The following is a 16,499-nucleotide window of genomic DNA, read 5'->3' on the forward strand; positions in this document are numbered from 1 at the left end:
CCTGTCCACCATTCAATTTTTGATTGCATCGAGTCATTCCCAGTGTTAGTTCATGTGCTGGATATATGCTTTGGCCGTCGGTAATGGCAGACGGTGTCCATGCAGTGTCAGCGGGGAAGGCTGATTAACAGGAGCTGGCATTTGGAGAGAGCAGCTAGATCCAAATTGGCTTTCTCTGAAAGTGCAGAATAATCAGAATCTACCACTGTCATGGTTTCAAAGTTATTTCCCAATTAACCCTCTGGGGCCTGAGGTCTGTCAGCCACTTTTGACATAGTCTGACATGCCTTGACATTTTTATGTGTTTCACCTGTCGGTAAAAGATGTATCTCTGAGTGCTACATATTCTTATTTAGCACAAACTCAGCACCAATAATCCGAGACCATTTAGAATGTAATTAACTGTTCTTCCCAAACCAAAACAAATGTTTTCATGAGTTACATTTTAGCATATAGGGTCAGTACCCAGAAATGTATTGTTGATTTTCAGATTGATGTTGTGCTGCGGCTCTCGGTGCCTTCAGACATCACGAACCCCGAGTCACTCCCTAGGTTATGAGATGGCATGTTTTTATGCTAACACGTTGCTTTCAGCCTCTCTTAAAAACTTTACGTATCTTAAGATCGGTTTTCAACCTCTAATCTCCTGCCCCTCCCTTGGCCTTTCCAAGCAGGACATCTAATCAGATGAAACGATAACAAATTAGAAGGACACATTACATCATCGTCAAGGTCAGACACAGATGGCCGCAGGCGCTCTCAGTCTCCTAGTGTTTACTGTCAGATGGTCAAGACCCACAATGCCCCTACGGCTTAGAAAAAAACACTGCACTTCCTTCAATTAAAATAATAGATCACGTTTCTTCTCACTGTAGTGTTTGGTAGTGCATTTCATATATATGACTTGAAAATATAATATATTTCCATGATAGAGTTATATGGTTGAACATATTGATGCTTAATAGTGCCATAAAGTTAATAGTAAGACAGAATAAACCCTTGCAGGAACTTCTAGAAATATGAAGAATTAATGCTGTTATGACCACCTGCGCGTGTTAATGTAACCTGCCTGCTTATTCCGCATCTGCCCCTGACTACTTTGTTTCATGAAATACCGTTACACTGCAGAATAGTGAACCCCATGAGACATTACAGAAGAACAGCGAGGGCCCGATATATTTTGTAGCTTGTTAAAGATTCAGCGCGCAGTGCCTCCTCATGAATGTGGTCCCAAGTTCTGTCTCCAGTGAGCAGCTTGCTTGCTTGTCAAACAGAGTGCTGTGGTTTTAAATGCTCAAATGGCAAAGCCCATAGTGGATTGTGTTTGGACTGAACTGACCACTAGAAGAGGGAACAATCATTCTTAATGTCAGAGGTGTCATTTGTTAGCTTGCTTCTGATTGGCCATGGGCAATGGTGAAATGAATGGTGGTACATTTATGTACTTCTGCCCTTCTTCAACATTTTGAATATTGCGCATACAAATATACAAAAAGACGCATTTTGAAAAGATATTTGTTAATGTTTTAAACACTAATGATTTGGATTTTTTTTGTTTTGGATAGATAATGCTTTTAGGTTTTTCATTAGAAATGTAGTGTTTTCTTTTTATTATAACAGTAATCTCGTTTCAAATTATGCTTTTAGCAAATTTTAAAATTTATCAATTGAAATAAACGTCTAAAAAGGATGTAACGACGCAAATGTATTCATATTAAATGAGCCCACTTTCTGCTGACAACCACTAAGACGGAAATAAAACACTTATTTGAATTTACAGCATATTACTCATAAATCACAACCCGCATCATTATTTCATACATTTAAATGTCGTACGATATAATGTTATCAGTTATGCTTGTAGTTAATCTTGCAGTAAAAGGCTCAAAAAGGCGTAAGCCTCAAAGGATTTCTATTATAATATACCGTGACTTTAGGATTTGTGCACAAATGGGAGTTTGGTATAAACACCACTTACAATAAATAATTAATGTAACTCTATTCTGCTGTCCTCGCGCTGCCACCAACCTCGCACTTGTCAGAGGGAAAGTGATTTCGGGTGGGCAGCGACACAGCGGTCACCTATGGGGCGCTAGATGTATCCGTGTCTTTAGGCTCTGTCCTGCCGTACTGATTGTACCGGAGGGAAAAGTTGGAGAAGCGAGAGGAAAGAATTGCGACGAAGGCGTGTTCGAGCACCGGCTTTAATAACGGTGAAGCAGAGGCGGCTTTCTGTTTCATGCATTTACTGTGAATTATTATTTACTTGGACCTTGATCGACACCATACGTCAGTTGCTAGCCCATTTGTCAGCATAACATCGAATCGGTAAGTCCCACTGTGGAAGTTTGAGAACAGTTTAGGTGAAGCAGTGGCGACGTCGCCCGATGTAAGTGGTTTAATTCGGAGAGGTATTGAAATGTCCATTTGAGGATGTGTCTTCTTGTGCGTGTTGTGAAATTCCACTGGGCGTTTGGAAGAACGCGCTTGTTTAACATTATGTGATGCTTAGTGGTGTAATAAAATGTTTGTGAAATATAGCCTAACTGCAATGCATATTATTTGGGGTAAGCCCGCGAACTACAAAACATTTGCGGTGTTTATTTGTCGTCTTAAATGGGCTGTGATTTTTTTCGTTTGTTTTTTGCGTCTAACTGTTTTGAAAGCATTTGCGTGCCTTTCTCTATACATCCCTAGACATTTCCTTGGATATTATAGCTTAACAAAATAAGTAACATCTGTCTGACTTATTTTCAGAAATGATGACAGTGTTCACAGTTAATTAGATTTTACCGAAATAATTTTCAACCATTGATATAATTGGTCTACATATGTTCGGTGACTGTACTTGTATGTATTATGTTATCTTTTTCAGGTCATATACAGTAATAACTACCGACATCTCACTGTTAACTGTTTCTGCAGTGAACTATGCGTTGTTGCATATTATATTACATCACTATCGAATACTTGAATCTGAATCGCCCAGGCGAATCACAGTAATAAATCAATGAGCGCGATTATAATTTTATAATAATCGGTAAACACCCATTAGGCTGCTGCTGAATACCAGGAGGGACACACACGCACCCACATATATTTGCTTGCTTGCTTGTTAAACAGAAGTTTTTAGAGTCTGTTAAACAGTCCTTGGTCCTTGGCCTCAGTAAGCCCAGGCATTAAAGTGTCCTTGGATTTTTTTCTTGTGGATTCTTGCATTAAGTGAGAAGGATTTATCGTTTTACGGAGTTTAATGTCTGGTAACCCGGCTTCATTCTCCAAAATAGAAGAGGTAATTTTAATTTCCTGTATTTGCTTCAAATCCACAATTACTATATATTGAGGGCTCTCCCACAAATCCATTTAAACAATGTAATATGTACACTCTAAGCCATGATAGGATTAGAGACCGAAAAATGTCAGAATCCGTCATTATTTCCGTAAATATGAATAATTCTTCTTCTGATAGACATGCATTATTGTTTGGCGGACATGCTGCTGGAGTATATCCCACCAGGAACTTGTAAAATCTATGGACAGATGCACACTGGAGTACAGACTTCATGCTCTTGACAGATTTGACTGAAGATGCACGTACAGAGTGCTGTTATGTGAGGATGACGTGAGTTGGGCAGCATTATTCCTTAACCAAACCATTATTTTCACAGTCAATGAATCCGTAAACCACAGTCCTCCGGTTAAGAGAGAACATATGTGCAGTTTTATTAAATGAACAGCTTTCTTGGCAGATAATTAATTCAAATGAATTGTGTTTATTTCAAAATTAAACCAGAAAACAAGCGTGCATTTTTACAAGGTTAATAGCCTACGTGTTTCACCATCAATTTGTGATGCAAAACATGTAAAGGTGCAAAGAGAGTGATAAAGTGTACTGGTGAACGTGCCTAAAATAGATGTGAGGTACAAACCTGTGAGTCTAAAAATAGGGCCCTGAGAAACAGCTCTTCTATTTCCTTTGCAGCACAATAAACGGCACTGGATGTCCATGGAGGATATTTGATGTGTCTGACATTTACTAGCTAGACAATATGTCATTTCCATTTGTTTTTTCAGCTAATGCCTTTATTCTGTTCTACAAGCATCTTTAAACTCATTTATCCACCTGAGTGTTTTTACTGCAACACTTTAAGTCCTTCGGCTTAAAAGATCAAATCCTTATTACCGCTACATCACCCACAGGTATAACCTGAACAGTCTCTTTCAGCTCTCTGACCATTGGAATATGAGGAGAAATACCTTCTTGAAGTTGCAGATGCTATTCTGTTCTGTTTTTTTTTTTTTTTTGCAGAAATACCGGCAGTGCATGGCTGGACTCCTGGCCCCCCCCTACGGTGCTATGGAAAGTGGACTCAACAATGACAGTAAGTACTGGCTACTTCAGCAGCATCCCTGAAAAGTCTTCTGGATTAGCTCATCTTTGATAAAGTGCTGAAAAAGACTAAATGGTGGCATGGTGGCTCAGTGGGCAGCGCTGTTGAGTCACTGTTGGGGGCTGGAATCTCACCTCCACTCTGTGTGGGTTTGGCCTGTTCTCTCTGTGTTAGCAGGTTTCCGCCTGAAGTCCAAAGACATGCAGTTACACTAGTGGCCAAAATTGTAGAAACACTTCCAATTTTTAGAGACTGCAGAACTTTATTCAACTGTTGCTCCAGTTACTTATTTAATCATCCAGTGTACGATATTTGTAACATTCTTTGATCGTTTATAAACATTACTGCCAATATTCAAGTAGTAATTTTTAAAGGGCAATGCCAAAAATGCTAGGTGTTTCCATTGTGGGCAGTGTAAGGGTACCAGTTCACCTAACTGCACGTGTTTGGACAGTGAGAGGAAGCTGGAGTACCTACACGACATGGTGAGAACATGCAAACTCCACACACACACAGCTGGGAGGGGTTCAGGTACCCAGTGGGCCATCACCACACCAAGAGGTTACGAGAGACTGAATATATTTGACTATGTTTTATAGTTGGAGCAGGAGATGAGTAGCACAAAGTGTAAGTCACTTCTAAAAATAAGGAGTACTTCCCCAGTAGGTAATGAACTCAGAGCTGTGTCGTCCCTGTGCCACGGTGGGGTATTACCTAAACAGCGGGGTGAGGGAGAGAAGCTGATGCCAGATGAATCGAATGTCCCGAAGTAGAAATCTGCCCATCATGTGAGTTTATGTAAGCAAGACAACTTGGCAAAAGTGCACCAACCTAAACACCGCAGACTTTTCCATCTGAGAAATGATGGTGCATGGTTTGCAATGGTGTGCGTCCAGCATCGGTGGCCCTGGTGGTTATAACACAGGGAGAATGAGATGGACATCAAGACTTGTTCCCTTATCATCTGGCAATTCTACCCTGTGATCCAGAGGATTTACAGACATTGGATATCACAGGGTAATCTTGTGCCATACTCATAAAATATCTGTCTTAAAATTAGCAGTTGGGGTAGCTGGTTCTGTATGTCTCGTGCTCTGGGAGGTGCTGCATTTTTGCTGGATGTCCCATAGAAACATTCTCATTTTTTTGTTTTCCCAGGAATGCCGGACAAAGAAAACATGAGCAAGAGTGCATTGGGCTCCCTGTCTAGCAACCTTAACAAGGTAGGTGATGAAATCAAGACTGTCTGTCAGCTCTGTTATATTGAACTTGAATATGTTGCTGAAAACACATCCAATGAGTTAACTCACCTGAGAGAACATCATTCGTGTGGGAAAGAAGGGAACAAGGCAGGAACAGTTTGTCTCTCCGTGGCATTTCAGGAAAGGCAACCATACTTGGTAGCAGAAAACATGTGATTTAGTTCATTAAAAAATTTTTGAAGTTATACATTCAATTTTCAAACTTTTACTATTTTTCACAACGTGCAAATAAGGGTGTCTTATTATTCAGTTTTAATAATATACAATCTCAGAACAAATTCTGTTTTCCCTGCTATACCAAAATTGCAATGAAGTATGAATCCAAAACCATGGTTTGTACTGAGCTGTGAATTTTAGTTTAGTTTACATAGCTACTTCCTCTTCTCTTTCTCATTGCATGAAAAGCAGTAGAGACACTGCACCATATTGGCTTGTACCCAAGTTAGTCATGGCAAAAGTGTTGTCATATGATTCAAACGTCATGACTTAAAAAGTGGATATAATGAGTGTTTTGGGCTTCCTGTCTATCAGCCTTAACAAAAGTCTCAGAGATAAAATAACTATGAATTTACGAATATGCAGGATTTTGTTATGATTTACAAGTGGAAATGAAAAAATAACAGCGGAAACTCTTACCATGGGCAGGGTTTGTATGTGTTGGGTAGGACCTTGGCCGGGATGCCAGTCCATTGCAGGGCACATACACACGGCACTTTAGAGATGCCTGTTGACTTAACTGCATGACTTTGGGCTGTGAAAGTCCACCCAACAAGCTGCCCTGGGGTGGGATTCACCCTCAAGGCTACAGCGCCGAGCCTCTGATCCTAAACGCAAGACGCTGGCTAATTGTCACCAGGCTCTTAACGATTAGCCTCTGCGCTTCAGGATGTTCTGAAGGACGTCAGAGCGGCGAAAGACTATACGTGTTTATCTGCTGCTTACGTGAGGACTGATGCAGCAGTGTCTACTTTAGGCTCAGACTTCCGCAGTTACGAGGGCGAGGGAACAGGACGGCTAAATATACAGGAGCGGGCGCTTCCCGCTCACCCTTCCAGGGACAGTCCCACCTGGCACTGCTCCCAGAGATTAAAAAAAAAAGAACAGGTAAACACACATCCTGGGATGTGCATTGTTTAAGGAGGTGGCACCAAGACAAGTCAAGTCCTGGATGAAATGTTTGTCTACAGAGGGCGGTGGCGCTGGCTTTGGACAGGAAAGCGCTCAATTTGCAGCGGTATGCTGCGTCTTGAATGAAACACCAAAATGAAATGGGAGTGGACTGCGAGTCTGGCAGAAATGCTTTTGGATAATGCAGAAGAGTGGTCTTATTACAGGCAGACAGAATCGCTCTGCTGTTTATTGCCACATTAGTGATTGTACAGCTCCTGATTACACATCTAATGTGGGCCCGTCGTAATTCCCAAAAGATGGCTGAGATGTTTTGTGGCCCTTTATCTTCGCCAGGACTGCAGGGTGCACAGAAATCACAGTAACCTCACTCTATACTTCCAGTTCAGTCTGTTCCTCTGTAAAATTGCCCTGAACATCCCGTCCAGCCACTTACTGTCGCTTATCGCCGCATTCGGAGCACCCCCTGGAGCACCCCCTGGGATGTCTTATTACCACATAAGTGCTTCTCTAACCTCTGTGCCAGGCAGCACAGCTGGCTGGGCAGTAACAGGGTGGATATAATGTGTAATTAACTATCAGACAATGGATGTGAAACACAACCAACCGAAACCCAAAAAATGAGATGCGTGTTCATAGGAGAGCAACAGGCTAAACACAGCGCCCCCTGCAGGTTTGTAGGAAATGTCCCCAGTTGTTTTATCTGCCTTTTTGTCTTGGTTATATGACGTCATTTTTTCGAACATAGTGGTATTACTGTGTGTGTGTGTGTGTGTGTATAGCCATCATAGACCCATCATCCATATTGTATAAACTCCGTTATATTTTTTTATATATATATATATGTATATATATATATACACACACACACACACACACACACACACACACACACACACACACACACGCACATACACAGTGGTACCTCGGTTCTCGAACTTAATCCGTTCCGGACTCCGGATCGAATCCTAAAAAGTTCTGATCGTATTTTTCCCATAAGAAATAATGGAAAACCAATTAACTGGTTCCCGGCCCACCAAAATTACACCTAATCTTATCCCAACATTACCCCTGTCCTGCCCCGATTGTCCGCTCCCCGATTGTGCCACGCCCCCTCGTTAACCTCGTGTGGGATCCCCATGTGATCAGCTGTCATTAGTCCTCTGTATTAAGTCCGCGTTTCAGTTTGTTTCCCCAGTCCGGTCATTGGGTGCGTTCGACTTGCTTACAGCGCTGGCTTAAAGCAATGCATTCTGATCCTGACAAAATGCATTACGGTTAGATGCATTGCGACCTCTCACCCGGCCGCACAAACTGGAATCGCCTCCGTGACGACACACCTTTGCCCTTATTGGCTGAAGAGTTTAGTTACACGCATGACGTTTGTATCACAGGCAGTTCCGATGCATAATCTGCTATTTCTCCCGAATATCACATAAAGCAGTGAGAACTGGTTTTCAGTTAATTTACCTGGTAAAATAAAGTTAAAATAAATTACATAAATGCTCTAATATACACGTAAGTTAGTGGTTTATTTATTGTTAGTTACTGTAATGTTGCGCTGCTTTATTTGGTTAATCGTCCAGTCTGTGAAGAAGGCATTCAAGTAAGAATTGCATTGTAGTATGACTCATTTCCTGGGTCGTACAATTTATATTAGATGAGTGTTCATGGTTCGACTGCTGATATTCAGATCGAGTTCTAGGTCAAACTGGTTTGTTCGACTTTCAAGAAATTTGAGTTTTAGTGAGTTCGAGAACCGAGGTACCACTGTACACACACACACACACACACTAAATATATATAAAAACAGACCATTCCTGAATGATTCTTGCAGTGGGGCAGGGCACATTATCACGTTGAAAATGGCCACTGTCATCATGGAATACTATAGCCATAAAAGGGTGTACTTTGTATGTGTATGTTTAAGTAGGTGATACATGTCAAAGTAACATTCACATGAATGCCAGGACCCAGTGTTTCCCAGCAGAACATTGCCCAGAGCTTCACACGGCCTCCGCCGGCTTGTCTTCTTCCCATAGTGCATCCTGGTGCTGAATCTCCCCCAGGTCAATGATGAACACACACCCAGTCATCCACATTGCGTAACAGAAAACGTGATTCATCAGACCAAGCCACCTTCTTCCATTGCTCCATGGTCCAGTTCTGACACTCACAGGCCCACTGTAGGCACTTTCGCCGGTGGATAGGGGTCACCATGGGCACTCTGACCAGTCTGTGGCTACACTGCCCCATGGACAGCAAACTGCAGTGAACTGTGCGTTCTGACACCTTTTATGATAGTATAGTATAGTAGCTCTCCTGTGGGATTGGACTAGATGGTCTAGCCTTCGCTGCCCGTGCACATATGTGAACCTTGGGCACTCATCACCGTTTCATCAGTTGTCTTTTCTTCATCCACTTTTGGTAGTTACTGACCACTGCATACTGGGAACAGTCCACAAGACCTGCCATTTTGGAGATGATCTGACCCAGTCATCTAGCCATAATAATTTATGCTTGCCCATTTTTCCTGCTTCCAACACATCAACTCCAAGAACTGGCTATTCACTTGCCTAATATTTACTATATGGACAAAGTATTGGGACACACCTCGTAATCACTGAATTCAGGTTTCATTCAGATCCATTGCCACAGGTGTTTAAAATCAAGCACCTAGCCATGCAGTCAAGTTTACAAACATTTGTGAAAGAATGGGTTGTTCTTTAGAGCTCAGTGAATTCAAGCATATTACTGCTAGATATTCCACAATCCACTGTAAGTGGTATTATTGCAAAGTGGAAGCATTTAGGAACAACAGAAACTCAGCCATGAAGTGGCAGACCACGTAAAGTGACAGAGCGGGGTCACCGAGCGCTGAGGTACACAGTACATACAAGCTGGCAGTGCTCTATTGATCCTATAATGCAGAGTTACGAACTTCCTCTGGCTTTAACTCCAGCACAAAAACTGACAGGAGCTTCATGGAATGGGCTTCCATGGCCGAGCAGCTGCATGCAAGTGTCACATCACCAATGGGCAATGCCAAGCATTAGATGGAGTGGTGTAAAGCACGCCACCACTGGGCTCTGGAGCAGAGGAAATATATCCTGTGGACTAACGAGTCACATTTCTCTGTCTTACAATCTGATGGTGCCCATTGTAAAGTTTGGTGGAGGAGGGATAATGGTATGGGGGTGTTTTTCAGGGGTTGGTCTAGGCCGCTTAGTTCCAGTGAAAGGAATTCTTAATGCTTCAGCATATCAAGACATATTGAACAAACTTCTGCTTCCAACTTTCTGGGAACAATTTTGGGAAGGTCCTTTTCTGTTCCAGCATGACTGTGCCCCAGTGCACATAGCAAGGTCCATAAAGACATGGTTGGGTGAGTTTGGTGTGGAAGAACTTGACTGGCCGCACAAAGCCCTGACCTCAACCCCACTGAACACCTTTGGGATGAACTAGAACAGAGATTGTGAGCCAGGCCTTCACGTCCACACTTACAGATGCTCTTCTGGATGATTGTGCAAAAATTCCGGTAGACACACTCCAAAAATTTGTGGAAAGCCTTCTAAGAGTGGCAGCTGTTATAGCTGTAAAGGAGGGACCAACTCCATATTGATGCCTATGGATTTAGAATGGGGTGTCATTAAGGTTCCTGTGGGTGTAATGGCCAGGTGTCCCAATACTTTTCTCCATATTGTGCATAATGACATCCTTGACAGGTGCCATTGTAAGAATCAATAGTCAATGTTATTCACTTCACCTGTTAGTGGTTTTAATATTATAGCTAATGGGTGTAAATGTAAGATACGATGGACCTTATTAAGGTTAGATTAATGAGCTCCTCACTGAGCTAGTACTGCATTTTGCATAACAGTAATTGTAGGTTGGGTAGGTTAGTAAATAGAAATATATTTTCATTTTTACTTAATTTTTACTGTATTTGATAACAGTCATGCAGGAAGATTTCAGCTGTGTTAAGAATTTATTAATCAGGTGCAGATGCTAGTGGAACGCCTTACTTCATGCAGCCAGATAAGCAGAAAGCGAGCTGTCGTCATGCCACACCGCATTTTGACTTCATCTTTTGTTCCCTGTAGTGCATTTTTTCTTGCATTTTCAGTGTCATCTCGCCATTCTATTTTTCAGACACCACTCATTGGCTGTCAGCCCAAACCCCGCCCTAAATCTCTCATGCTGGTACAGATATCGGCTGTGACTGACGCTTTCGCCCCTGTCCTGTCAATGTCCGCTCCTATGAGCGGCTCGCTGGTGCTGCTCGCTGCTAAATCACAGCCCGCCCCCCCCTTGCCCTTCCGGTCTCACGACAGGTTCCCTCAGAAAGGATCCGGAGAGCAGGCAAGGTTGTACGGCACTGCATCCTGGCCAGGGCGCCCCACATGATCAGGGACAGGAAGTTTCACCTGAAGACATACCGGTGGGTGTCGGTAGCATGGGCCGCGGTGGCAGCGCACTGGGCGGCCGACACACTGTGTCATGTGGGACATGGGGGAGGGTGCGGTTGCTTTGGGGGACAAACATGTCTGCTCCACTATAATGAGATTTCTTAGAAAGTTCACCCTGCACACAACAACAGAGAATGGGAGCAGTGTACTTAGCTTGCATGCTCACTAAACCCAGAGGGCGTTAACAACATCCCCCTGCCTCCTCCTGCAATTCCCTTGTAATTTGGATCTGGTCACCAACCGGATGATTGGTTTTTTTTATGTCACATGACCACAGAAAGTGGCATGAGACGCTGTTCTGCCTACAGTACTTCACGTTGGGGGTAGAAACACCGACAAGGCCTTAAAGGTCACGTGGCCATTAGACAGCAGTAGTGCATGCATGGCGGACAGGCAGGGAATGGAGGCTTTTACTCTAGTTTCCTTTTCGGCGCAACAGGAACTGGACAGAAAAGGGGAGCAAGACGACAGCGTGGACATGTGAACAATAAGGATGCCCTAGTGGGTGTGTCAGGATAGAGATTGGCAGCTCTAATCAGTCCACAAGCCGTGGTCATGTTACTCCCCCCTGCAAAAAAACACACATGTATGGCATTTGTGGAGTGATGTCATTATGTGGCCTGCAGGTATTGCTGTGTGTGTGTGTGTGTGTCCTGATGCTGCAATGCATATCTCTGCCCCTGCAGGCAGTGCTGTGTGTGTGTGTGTGTGTGTGTGTGTATGTGTGTGTGTCCTGATGCTGCAATGCATATCTCTGCCCCTGCCGGCAGTGCTGCGTGTTTGTGAGTGTGTGTTTACTGACACTGCAGTGCATATCTCTGTCCCTTCAGGCAATGTTGCGTGTTTGTGTGTGTGTGTGTACAGACGTTGCATTGCTTATCTCTGTCCCTGCAGGCAGTGCTGCGTGTTTGTGAGTATGTGTTTACTGATACTGCAGTGCATATCACTGTCCCTGCAGGCAATGCTGTGTGTTTGTGAGTGTGTGTGTGTGTGTGTGTGTACGGATGTTGCAGTGTGTATCACTGTCCCTGCAGGCAGTGCTGTGTGTTTGTGAGTGTGTGTGTGCGGATGTTGCAGTGCATATCACTGTCCCTGCAGGCAGTGCTGTGTGTTTGTGAGTGTGTGTGTGTGTGTGTGTACGGATGTTGCAGTGTGTATCACTGTCCCTGCAGGCAGTGCTGTGTGTTTGTGAGTGTGTATGTGTACGGATGTTGCAGTGCATATCACTGTCCCTGCAGGTAGTGCTGTGTGTTTGTGAGTGTGTGTGTGTACGGATGTTGCAGTGTGTATCACTGTCCCTGCAGGCAGTGCTATGTGTTTGTGAGTGTGTGTGTACGGATGTTGCAGTGCATATCACTGTCCCTGCCGGCAGTGCTGTGTGTTTGTGAGTGTGTGTGTACGGGTGTTGCAGTGTGTATCACTGTCCCTGCAGGCAGTGCTATGTGTTTGTGAGTGTGTGTGTACGGATGTTGCAGTGCATATCACTGTCCCTGCAGGCAGTGCTGTGTGTTTGTGAGTGTGTGTGTGTGTGTGTGTGTGTGTGTGTACGGATGTTGCAGTGTGTATCACTGTCCCTGCAGGCAGTGCTGTGTGTTTGTGAGTGTGTATGTGTACGGATGTTGCAGTGTGTATCACTGTCCCTGCAGGCAGTGCTATGTGTTTGTGAGTGTGTGTGTACGGATGTTGCAGTGTGTATCACTGTCCCTGCAGGCAGTGCTGTGTGTTTGTGAGTGTGTGTGTACGGATGTTGCAGTGTGTATCACTGTCCCTGCAGGCAGTGCTATGTGTTTGTGAGTGTGTGTGTACGGATGTTGCAGTGTGTATCACTGTCCCTGCAGGCAGTGCTATGTGTTTGTGAGTGTGTGTGTACGGATGTTGCAGTGTGTATCACTGTCCCTGCAGGCAGTGCTGTGTGTGTGAGCATGTGTATCCTCACATTGCAGTAAGTATCTTTGTCCTGTGCAGGCAGTGCTGTGTAGGCACAGAGCTAGTCGACTGGCTGGCTCAGCAGAGCTCCTGCATCCACTCGCGGCCACAGGCTGTGGGCATGTGGCAGGCGCTGCTGGAGGAGGGCATGCTGAACCACGGTGAGTCCCTCACTCAATCCGGGGATGTTATCCTGCATGGGACGTCCTGTGCAGGGAAGCATTTCTCAGTCCTGTTTCCAAGTCTCCATGTGGTCAGAGATGTGTCATAATCATACTTATCACTTCAGTTAGTGTGAAACTGAACTTGAGAAATAAATACTGGCTTGTGCTCTTGGCCGCACCAAGCTGGTACTGGTTCCAAGTGCTCTGTATTTACTTGGGTTCCAGTTGACCAGGAGATCGACTTCCAGGATAAGTACCTGTTCTACCGCTTCCTGGACGACGAGCAAGAGGACGTGCCGCCTCCCAGTGAGGAGGAGAAGAAGGAGAGTGAGGAGGAGCTGCAGGACACCCTGCTGCTGCTGTCCCGGTTAGGCCCCGATGCCCATATGCGCATGATCCTGAGGAAAGTGTGAGTATAAGCCAGAAATATCGCCCTCTTCTGTTAGGAGGTCAACATAACCGTTAAGATTCTTATGTTTACTGTGAACAATTAAACAAAAATCACACAAATCACTGCAATTTTTTTTCAAGGTTTTTTTTTAACTGATCTCACTTTTTTCCACATTTCCACTGCAGGCCAGGTCAGCGAACAGTGGATGATTTGGAAATTATTTACGAAGAGCTTCTCCATATAAAAGCCTTGTCGCACCTTTCCACATCCGTGAGTGCCAGCTCCACCGCGATTGCTCCAGGTCTCCTTCCCCACGTTGCAGCCTCACGGTGAAGCTCACAGGCGTTCTCTGTCTGACACAGGTGAAACGTGAACTGGCCGGTGTTCTCATCTTCGAGGCCCACGCTAAAGCCGGGACAGTGTGTGAGTGAACGCCTTCCTCGCTCATCGCGTGACTCATGTTATGTTTCCGATGCTGTTTCTGATGTGATTTGAAGTAGGCCAGTGGAAACTAATGTTGCCAAAATTACTCTATACTGTCTGCCAGCCCCACTGTGACTGGCTGTGTATGGTAGCCTGACATTGGTTACCCTCATAAGTGTGTTAATTTTCTCCTGAGCAGTGTTTAATCAAGGAGAAGAAGGCACGTCATGGTACATCATTCTGAAGGGATCAGTCAATGTGGTGATATATGGCAAGGTAATATAGATCTTTTATTTCATTCTCTAATCCCACGTACAGTCTGTGCCTGGTAATCACGCTAAATGCTTACAGGCTTTGTTGATGCACCTGAGGTCTCATAGTGGAACCATCGCCTTGTCATCCAGGGCGTCGTGTGCACGCTGCACGAGGGCGACGACTTCGGGAAGCTGGCCCTGGTGAACGACGCCCCGCGGGCCGCCTCCATCGTGCTGCGCGAGGATGACTGTCAGTTCCTGCGCGTGGACAAGGAGGACTTCAACCGCATCCTCAGGGTGAATGTTCCGTCATTTTTTGCATGCAGTCTCACAGCAGGTTGATCAATGTCGTGACACAGGAGGCGGGGTTAGAGAAAGATTTCGAGTAATAATATACACTCAGTGACAGAAAAAGTTAAGCAGCCAGATGGAGTGGAAATGAAATGAAGCTGCGTGTGATGAAAGGTCATGTGACTGTATCACAGTGATTATAATATCAGATCAAACAGAGTTAGCAGTATGGGCATGCTGGTCCCATGTCAGTAGGATGTAGCCCCCCCCCCCCCCCCCCCCGGGCCTGGATACATGCGGCAATACAGTGCAAAAGGGAGTCGTACAGCCGTTATATCCTCTCCACTCCAAATGCTACCATCTCAGCGCTGGTGTTAATGGCAGCCTACAAATGGGATGGTGAACCCATAGTCCGGCTGATGAGTCGCGGTGTGTGATGACACGGAGTGTTGTAGAGAGTCTGGACGGCAGGTGCAGTTGTCATAGGGTTCTGTAATGCTTGGTGCACAATACGACAGTCCTCCCTTGGTGTGGTCTGTCTTGAGTGACTGTAATCATTACAATGTGTGTGGGTGCCCTCATGTGCCCATTGCTTCCAACATCAGGGTGACTATGACATCGGCAGACCCCAGATGCCAGGCAATTGCACGATACGATCACCTGGCCTCATGCAAACCCAGAATGTGACTCCTATCAAACTCTATCAAGTGCTGGTAATGCTGTCTAATGCGTCTATGAGGCATCCTCTGTGTCTGGTCACTAGACGTGCCAGCTCCTTGCAAATCGAATGATTTACATACCCATCGCTGGTCTGCGTTTGTGCCAAATTACGTCTAAGTCAGACCTTTACTTCTAAGTGCTTTTGGTCATTGAGTATATATGATATAGGTCCTTCTCTTGCTGAGTTCTTCAGGCTGGTCTTATGCAGGTTATTTTAAACATGCTGTCGTTATAGTTGATACAAAGGAGAAGGAGTTTGGTTTTGTTAAAGCTAATTTATGGCATATATGAACAGTAACATGACAAACGTATTTAGGCAGTAGACAAATCAGGTGAGAGGGCACCAAATCCAATCTAAATGAATGCACTTCTTTGTTTTTAAAGCCACATCTTGGATGGTACATTTAATGACTTTAAGATTGTCTATAGGAAACAGGAAGTTACATTTATCTTTGTTTCAAGTGTGATTGGGTTGTTCTGTATCGTTTTCAGGTGGCATGGTGGGGATGTGTTTAGCATGGTTACCTCACACCCGGGTTTGCTTCCCTATCCCGGCTCTGCGTGTGTGGAGCTTGCTTGTTCTCGCTTTGTTATCATGGGGTTTCGTCTGGGGTCTCCAGGTTCTTCCCACAGTCCAAAACATGCTACTGTGAACTGGAGTTTCCACATTGTCCATTGGTTATGAACAGTGCTGGGAAAGTTACTCAGAAAAGCAATCCATTACAGACAGGTCAGGTCCAGAAAGTGCAAATTCAGACCAAGGTTTTGTTTCAACCAAGCAGTTGAGTACTCTGTGACTGTGCCCGTTTACTGTCAATAGGTTGGTTGAAAGAAAACTTATGTCCGGATTTGTACTTTCTGGACCTGAGCTGTCTGTAATAGATTACTTTTCTGAATAACTTCTCCAGCATTGGTTATGAATGTGCGTGAATGGTGTGTGTGTGTGTGTGTGTGTGTGGCTCGTCAAGTAGTGGGCAGTTGTGGGCAGTGGTGGCTTGATGATTAGGGTAGCGCACTTGTAATTGAAAGATTGCAGGTTCGAATCCCCCACCAGCAAGTCACCACTGAGGTACCCTGAGC

The 16,499-nt window shown here is 44.5% G+C and overlaps 1 protein-coding gene across 7 annotated transcripts in view; it reads left to right on the forward strand.

Annotated features, from left to right (window-relative positions):
• The window catches only part of LOC111840792 (rap guanine nucleotide exchange factor 4-like), a 42,070-nt gene that overhangs the window by 11,963 nt on the left and 13,608 nt on the right, over positions 1 to 16,499 (forward strand). For 2 of the 7 annotated variants that reach the window (XM_023806027.2, XM_072714538.1), the window contains exons 5-13: positions 4,310 to 4,382; positions 5,550 to 5,614; positions 11,116 to 11,222; positions 13,216 to 13,337; positions 13,566 to 13,749; positions 13,917 to 14,001; positions 14,094 to 14,154; positions 14,354 to 14,430; positions 14,559 to 14,705. In XM_023806027.2, the coding sequence (XP_023661795.1) occupies positions 4,310 to 4,382; positions 5,550 to 5,614; positions 11,116 to 11,222; positions 13,216 to 13,337; positions 13,566 to 13,749; positions 13,917 to 14,001; positions 14,094 to 14,154; positions 14,354 to 14,430; positions 14,559 to 14,705 (921 nt within the window). Of the gene's footprint in view, positions 1 to 2,024; positions 2,329 to 2,369; positions 2,390 to 3,136; positions 3,293 to 4,008; positions 4,201 to 4,309; positions 4,383 to 5,125; positions 5,409 to 5,549; positions 5,615 to 11,115; positions 11,223 to 13,215; positions 13,338 to 13,565; positions 13,750 to 13,916; positions 14,002 to 14,093; positions 14,155 to 14,353; positions 14,431 to 14,558; positions 14,706 to 16,499 lie in introns of those variants that run through there. The other 5 variants (XM_023806030.1, XM_023806032.2, XM_023806028.2 and 2 more) reach the window with 5 other exon arrangements.

This window comes from Paramormyrops kingsleyae, chromosome 1 (genome assembly GCF_048594095.1).
Source record: "Paramormyrops kingsleyae isolate MSU_618 chromosome 1, PKINGS_0.4, whole genome shotgun sequence".
Taxonomy (NCBI): Eukaryota; Metazoa; Chordata; class Actinopteri; order Osteoglossiformes; family Mormyridae; genus Paramormyrops; species Paramormyrops kingsleyae.